The following is a 7,985-nucleotide window of genomic DNA, read 5'->3' on the forward strand; positions in this document are numbered from 1 at the left end:
CCGGGCCGAGCGCGGCCCCGCCCCGCGGGGCGGGTCCCGTCCGCGCCGCGCTCCAAGGGCAGGCGGGCGATGGCGGCCGTGGCCGTGGCGGCGGCGCGGGGCGGCCTGCGCGGGGCCCTCCTGGCGCAGCAGCAGCGGTGGAGCTCGGGCTCGGGAGCCGACCAGGTGGGCACGGGGGGGTCGGGGGGTCCGTCTGTCCTTCCCTCCCGCCGCCGTCTCTCCCCCCGCTCACCGCCGTCTCTCCCCGCAGCTGGGTGAGCTGGGCAAAGGCGCCGGGAAGGGCGGCGGCGGTGGCGGCGCCATCCGCGAGGCCGGGGGAGCCTTCGGGAAGAAGCAGGCGGCCGAGGAAGAGCGGTACTTCAGGTGAGCGGGGCGCGGCGGGGCCCACGGCCCCTCCCGGCCCTTCCCGGCCCTCCCCGCCGCGGGGGTCTACGCACGCCGCTTCCCCCCGCACCGGGCAACCGCCGCCGGGCCCGGCGGGGCGGGCTGGGCCTCTGCCAGCCTCGGCGCCAGCCGCCCCCTCCCGCAGCCAACCCCTCGTCCCCGAGCCCTGCGCTCAGGGGCTGCGGCCGCTGCAGCTTGTGCCGTGCTTCCTTGCAGGGAGAAGGAGAGGGAGCAGCTCTCTGCCTTACGGAAACACCATGAGGAAGAGATTGATCACCACAAGAAAGAGATCGAGCGTCTGCAGAAAGAAATCGAGCGTCATAAGTATAAGATAAAGAAGCTTAAAGACGATGATTAAGCTGATGCTATTGTTGAATGTGCATGGCCGATAATGATTGTGGTGTAAAACAGCGTTGAAGACTACACATCGGTCAACATAATCCAAATTCATCCAATTAAACTGTGGTCTGCAACAATGCCAAATAAACTACTCGGTCCCTTCTTTCTGTTCAGTAACTGTTTAATGAAAAAAAAAATCCACTATTTGGTTTTAAACATCATTGTTCTTCCAAAATAAGAATATGCTCTCGAGTAAGCAGTCCTCTACAGAGCTTCACTCTTTTTTTTAGATTTATTTAAAAGACATGACCGTTTTTACTTAGTGTGTGAACTTTACAGCTAAAGCTGCAAGAAAAGCTGGGAAAAAATGGTACCTATGTAGAGACCCATTCACACAAAACCAACTTTGTCTCAAGAAAACTGTCACTTTGGTATAGGGGGGAGACGGCTCTCCACTGAACTAGCAGAGTGTATATAAAACATAAGGTTTGTTTCTTGCACTTAGTGTTTAGTGCCATAAACTGAGAGACAAAAACACTGCCACAGTGACTTGTGGTGGTGCAAGTTCCAAGAGCAAAACAGCTGAGATTTGACATGCATGAATTTTTTTCTGCAAAGAATATAATTGCCCAATGGTGTTTTTTCTGTCTCTAGTTTTTGATGTTCCTTGCATAAGTCCTTTTCCAAAGAATGATGGGTTAAGATTAATTTTGTGCAGTTTCAGACACTTTTGCAATTTTAATAGAAAAAATCCATATAAAACATACTACAAGTGACCTACTGAAATAGTGTGGCCTTATTGCACTAAGCCCTGACAAGAGGATTTTTATTTAGTAAGAATGGGCAGGTAAGAAAACAGCCTTGCCTTCCACACCTGCGCTGTCACATCTGTAAATCTGCCTGAACAGGCTCATTTCTATGATGGGTAAAAGCCACCTTATGTTACAGTGTGTGAAGCTGGGCTGGGGGCATAAGTGGCTGGAATTGCCCTGTCTGAAACAGGAGGAGGCAAATCTGAGCCTTTGATGTAGAAAGTGCTTTGACAGGGGTGTGACTGGCTGAATGTGTCCCAGTTTCTCCTGTGTTAACTGGTACATCCCCAGCCAGCTGCTCCCCTTAGGCCGTTCTCACCTGAGGAACGCTGTGCTAGTGGTAACGCCTTGTCTGCAGAGTAAATCTATTGCTTTAATGGAGAGTCCATGCTCTTAAAAACTCTTTGTTTAATGAAAATGTCCTCTGTGTGATCAGCCACACAAGAGAGAGGCTGTGCTGTGCAATATGTGGTTGCCTGGCTGGCTCAGGCTGTGGGAGATGGCGTTGCAGTGTTGTGTGGACGATGTACACAGAGCTGTCTCTGGGGTTGGTTCTTTTTAGCTGGGGCTGATTCACCTGAGCCAAAAATACTAGTTATCTCCCCCTCCCCACCTCCCTGGGAATATGAACCTGCTGGGAAGAACTAAAACATGAAAAGCAGTAAGCTATTGACCTGTTTAGTTTTTACCCATTTAAAACCCCAAAATTTTACCCATTTAAAAATCTTTTTCCTATTGTATCTGTCGGTTGGCTTCCCCTAAAAGCTGTGGAGTCACTTGTGAGATGTCCCCATTGAAGACTTAATTTCTTGGCATTGCAGCTGCATGAGCTGACACAGAGTCTGGACACAGGAGCAACCACAAAAACCACGGATGAAATGCAAAGAGTAAATTTATTCTCGTTACCTCACGACTCATCTCCACAGCAGCACCTGGGCTGAAGCACCCAAGCAGGGATGCAGGCACCACAGAGCTTGGTCCTTGCTAGCTGTGAAGATGAGAAGAAAGAAAAGATCTTGAACCTGCTGCTTTTGCCTATATATATATATCAGGGATTTTCACAGTTTTCCACTGTGCTTTGATCTTTCCCACAGCAGGGCAGGAATCTCAAGCATGTTCGATAAGGTGTCTCTGAGTCTCTCACAGGCCTGTGCTATCTAAACACAGACATTCTACCAGTCAAGCACACAAAGCTGAATGACAATATGGTACGTGTGTTTTTCGACACCTCAGATGCAAGTCACCTGAGCATGTTTACAGTCCTCCTTGCCAATCTTCAGTTGTATTCTCGCAGCAGCTACAGGGAACTGTGGAATAACTAAAATAAATAATAAGACAACTTTATATTCTGAAGGGAACAGATGAGGCCTTAAATTCATGGCTTTGTGATTTACTCTGCATTTTTTGCATCGCTTAAATCTTTAACTATGCCATGTAAGCTCAGCCGCAGAGCCTCTGTGCAAATGCCTGTAAGGGAGAGGGGATTTGCTGTGAGACTGTGAGAGTGTTGTGATTTGGACCACTATCACCTACTGTGCTGCAGAGAGAGGTATTACAAACGCTCTGAAGTCCCCCTGAGCTCAGGTGTGTGGGCCAGTATCCTGCTACACAGCAGTGAGCTTTCTTGCCCAGCAGTGCTCTCTGAAACACATCTCTCTTTCCCCGTGTTTCAGCTTTGCACAAGTTTCAGGGGGGCTCCTACGCTGGTAGGTGCATTTCGTCCCTTACCACATGTTCGTAAACCCATCCCATTGTCTGGAGAGGAACATCTAGTTAATTCACTACTTCGCAGTCAACCTGAACTTCTGTCAGGTTAAGGCAATGCAAGTGCACACAGTAAGGACAAGCAGCTGTAAATCTTGGCTGAGCAAGCGGGCTGGGGAGAGAAGTCCCTTTCACCAGCAGTTTGACTGGCAGACAATGATTATAAAGCCTTGCTATGGCTACTGGGGAAGCTGAACGGATTCACAATGCTGCATGTAAAGCAGACGGGCTCCCTCCTGCTTCTACATCTTCTCCCTTTCATTGGCTTGGGTGTGTTGGACTCCTGGGGGAGTCATTCAGCCTGTATCTCACCAGCCTATATTTTTGGTCTGAGCCCAATGAATCTTTTGCTAGGTTAGCAAGTTGAATGGCTTGTGGAGTCCAAAAGTGCCAAAATCACCACCAAGCAAATGCAAGAAGTACTGAGGAGGGAGGGGTGTGTGTGGTGGGAGCAGTCTTCTCCCATTTTTTGAAATTACCTTTGCTAAATTAGAAAGGTCTCTATTTTTATCCCGCTGTAATGACAATTGATTTTGCAGCCCTCCTCCTACCAGGGATTCCACTTGGCTGTGAACATTAATGTCGTGGGTAGTATCTGTTCAATTTGTCCTCGTGATGAGATTTCTCTACTATATTCTATCCACTGGCCTCTTCTTCCAGGGAGTCTCAATAACCTAAATCTCCCTGAAACCAGTTTGCTTTGGATTAATGCCCACGACACTCTGGCCATTCTTAGTTAACAGGCACTGTTTCATTTCCTTGAAATGCAAATATCTCTGCCTAGCAAAAGACCTCTCTCCTGGACTTGTCTCTAGAAATCACAAACACGTCACCCACCCACCCCTTGTACCAGCTCCTTACCAGGGGCAATTCTGTGAGCAACTGAGCTTCTGCAAGAGCACCCCAGTCCTGGGCACAGCACCTTGTCCCTTTTCTTGCACTGTTTCTGGTGTTCAGTGAAATCTTTCATACACAGATTCAATTGCAGAAATGTCTTTCCCTCTTCCCTGGGGTTAGTAAGAAGAATGAGTTTGTGTTGTGTCTGACCAGTAGCAAAGGTGGCTCAAGGTAAATATTCAAGAGGGACCTCTCCGCCTTTTGGCAAAGGAGATGTTAAATCATCATGGTTTGTGTAGTTTCATCATCAGTGCATCTCTTCAGAAGTATTTTTTTTCTCCTATTGAACTTTGAACTGTGAGGCTCTGCAATAAGTTACCAGCTGACAGATGTATGTCACTTGTTACTGATTCTTATGATACAGCGGTAAGGTGAGGATACGGGATCTGGGGTGTTTCACTAAGGTGGTGGTTGGGTTTTTTTTCTGAGTGGAGTGCAATATGGCAACAGTACCAGCTTGGAGACTTGAAACATGTTTTTTCCACAGCTCCTTTGACTCTGCTTATCATGGAAAACACAAGAGACAGGTAAATGTGAAAGATGTCCGAGTTACAGTCAGACCTCTTACCAAAAGCATTTCAGCTACAAGAAGGTGGAGATGATTTAAGATGATTTGTGTTTGATCTGATGGATGTTTCACCAACAGGGTTTGGTACCCTTGAGTGCACTGCAATACCACAGGGCTTCTGACAGATTATGTCAGCATTGGTGTGACTAGGAACAAGCAGTTTATCCGGGGTTCAGTCATCCACTTCCAGGGCCAGTAGGTGGAGAGATGTGAGCCACGGACTGTGGCCACTTCAGTGGCTGCAGTTTGCTGTAGAACTCCAGTTCTACAGGTCTCTAGTACTCCACAGTTCTACTACGCTATAGTTTGCCTTCAGCAAACACATGAGAAGAGCTGCATGAAAAGCACCAGAGAACAAGATGTTTGCTGGAGGCAACACAAGACATTATCCATGATAACTGCACCAATAACTGGTCAGAATGAAAATCCTAAAGCACTGGGAAATGGTCATATTCCATATACTTGTTAACAGCTCATACAGAAGCTACAGCAGAATCAACTCTGTCATCTTGCCACTGATGTGGAAACAAAAGAATTTCAGTGCAAGCTTGGAAGAGGAGTGGCAGACAACCTTTCGGCCACTAAGACAATAGGAAAATGTCAACAGGTCGTGGGGTAAATACATACAGCTGCTGAAAAGCCTGATCCCTTCACCTCCTTTGCCCTGTCTGCTGATGGATCTGCCCAGGGATTCGTGAGTGCTGAAGGAATCAGGAAAGCAAGGGAGCCTCACTGCCAGGAGCCATGATCTCGCCTCTCACCTCATTATCAGCTGATGACTGCAGGGACACCATAACCTTAGAAGTCCATGTAGCAGCTGCAGATATTCTGGAGTGATATAACAGAACCTGGTCTGTAAGCCAAAGGACTGAGGTCTACAGCCAGCCCCGAGCACTGGCACCTTCACACTAAATGGCAATACAATAGAAGATACCTCCTCCTGGTGTCCTGCTGCATTTAACAGTCAAGCACCTAGAAAATAACAGCAGGGCAGGGATTTCTTACAGAAAGAATGGATGGTAACCCCTCAAAACATGGAAGGCAAGAACATCCAGAAATAAAAATAAAAGGACCACGTTCAACTGGGGACAAAGAGCAGCACAATTCACTCAGAACTAACAACCTCTTCCCAGGTGGCACAGAAAATGTACTGAAGGATGCAGATGTGCCTTCATGTCAGAATTCGGTTGGGCCCACTACAGACAACATCTGTGAAGTCTGCTGTGCATAGCAGGCGATTTTCAAACTATTTTTCTCTGTAATAAGAGTCCCACTGTCACGTGAATCAAAGCTTATAGATCTCACCACAGCAAAAGGTATCAATTAGATTGCCCTATAGAACCAGTATTATAAGGGAAATCATTTCAGTGTAAGTATGATATTCTAGTGAAAAAGTGCTAGATCCTCTTAAAGAATACGGGGTGGATGAGTGGCAGCTTAGAGTTAATCCATGTTTAATTACAAATTCTATTTTATGAACAGCAATTTATGAATTGCTTAAATTATTAATCTCTTAGCAGAAATATGCTGAAGTCCTGTACTGGCAAAAACATGCCAGGTTTAACACAAAATCAATATTGATTTTGGGTAGGAAATGAGAATTACCAAAAAAAGCCCAACCCCCAAAACCCACAGCCTGCTAATGCTCACAGCTATCTGCAGGTAATTAATTACCCACAAAGACCTGTGAAATGCCAGTGCAGAACTGGTAAGCAAGTGTCAGCAATGCCATCGAGGCTTTCATTTTGCAATTAGTACCTGAGGAATCTTCCTGCTGTGAGATCTGATAGTGTTCAACACCTGAAATGATTACACTGCCAGAAGCCTACAGACCTCAATATACATTTTGCTATAGACTCATCACGTTCAGTTGACAGCTGACAGGAGATATGTTCATATACTCCATATTTCACTTCTGGATGCTAGATTATAAAATATTTGCTTTGCAGGACATCTATTAAGCATCATTAAAGTGACAGATGCTCATATCCCTCACTTCCTCTGCTTTTGTGCTGTGAGAACTCCTTAAACCTACCATTCTTAACTCTTAGCAAAATAAACTGCTGTAGTGAACTTGAGTGGATAAGGCAACAAACAATTATATCTCCTTCCACCTTTATGCCACAGTAGACCCTACGTTCAGCAAAGAGGAGCTGTCGCTACTGCCAAATCTGGCAAGGGAAGTCACAGAGGCTGTGGAAATTTCCTAAGAGAAGCAGCGTGTCTGCCTCTAGACAGGTTCAGCAAGACAGACTGAACAACTCTAATATCTGTGTTTGCCTCTGACTTCTGCATTGGAAAGCTTCTTTTATTTACATCGGGCAACACAATTTTTACCCACGCTCCACATTAGCAGCGATGGAAATACTTAATACACCACAAGACACATGCAGTCTTCAGGAGAGTCATTTTGTGGTTAAAATCCTGGAAGGATCTTCTCTGGGAGCAAGAGCTAACTGTTTTCTTCTTTACACAGGCTCCAGAGGGATGGTTCCCATGACCATAGACCTACACACACGCATTCTCTGGATCTGCTTTGTCCCGGTACTCTGGGACTCAGCGTAACTCCATCAAGCACACATTTACTTTCGTGTCATGGAACAGCAGGACAAGGAGATGGAGACCGTGCAACGCCATCGGCGCCAACGAGCTGATTTCCTCCAGATTTATGGAGTTACTGCATCACCTGCACTCATCAAGAGCCTGATCAAGCAAGTCAGGTAAGCAGACCAGTTACATTTAATCACAGATTAATTACAGAACAGCAGGCCCAGGCATCGGAGTCCCTCACACCGGTGTCCCGAGAAGGACCCGAGCGGCAACTTCCGCAGCTTCGCTTCCCCGCTTCACTCCAGACCTTGAGGCCAACCGTGACCAGCCCCGGCCCGGCCGGCTCACGGCAGGACACGGCTCCAGCAGAGCCCGCCGGGCCCCGGACGGCTTCGCCCGGCACCACGGGCGACGAATGCTGCGCCAAAGGCCGGCCCACGGCCCGCCCGGCGCCGTCACCCGCGGGACGGCAGCGTCAGCGCGGGAGGCACCGCCCTGGAGAGCGCGGGCCGGGCCGGGCCCGCACAGCGCCTGCTCCACCCGCCGCCCGTCCCCCGGGCCGGGGCTCACCCCGCCGGGCAACGCCCCCACACCGGCGGCCGCGGCCCCGGGCCCGCTCCGCTCCCCGTCGCCGTCCCCGCCCGGCCGCAGGGGAGGCGGCGGAGCAGGGG

The 7,985-nt window shown here is 48.5% G+C and overlaps 1 protein-coding gene across 1 annotated transcript; it reads left to right on the top strand.

The window, feature by feature from the left end:
• Positions 1–14: 14 nt before the first annotated feature.
• Positions 15–886, top strand: ATP5IF1 (ATP synthase inhibitory factor subunit 1). The gene is made up of 3 exons (XM_074926162.1): positions 15–165; positions 251–363; positions 601–886. The coding sequence occupies exons 1-3, from the start codon at positions 70–72 to the stop codon at positions 740–742; spliced, it is 351 nt and encodes a 116-aa protein (XP_074782263.1). The 5' UTR covers positions 15–69; the 3' UTR covers positions 743–886.
• Positions 887–7,985: the final 7,099 nt, after the last annotated feature.

This window comes from Athene noctua, chromosome 24 (genome assembly GCF_965140245.1).
Source record: "Athene noctua chromosome 24, bAthNoc1.hap1.1, whole genome shotgun sequence".
Taxonomy (NCBI): domain Eukaryota; kingdom Metazoa; phylum Chordata; class Aves; order Strigiformes; family Strigidae; genus Athene; species Athene noctua.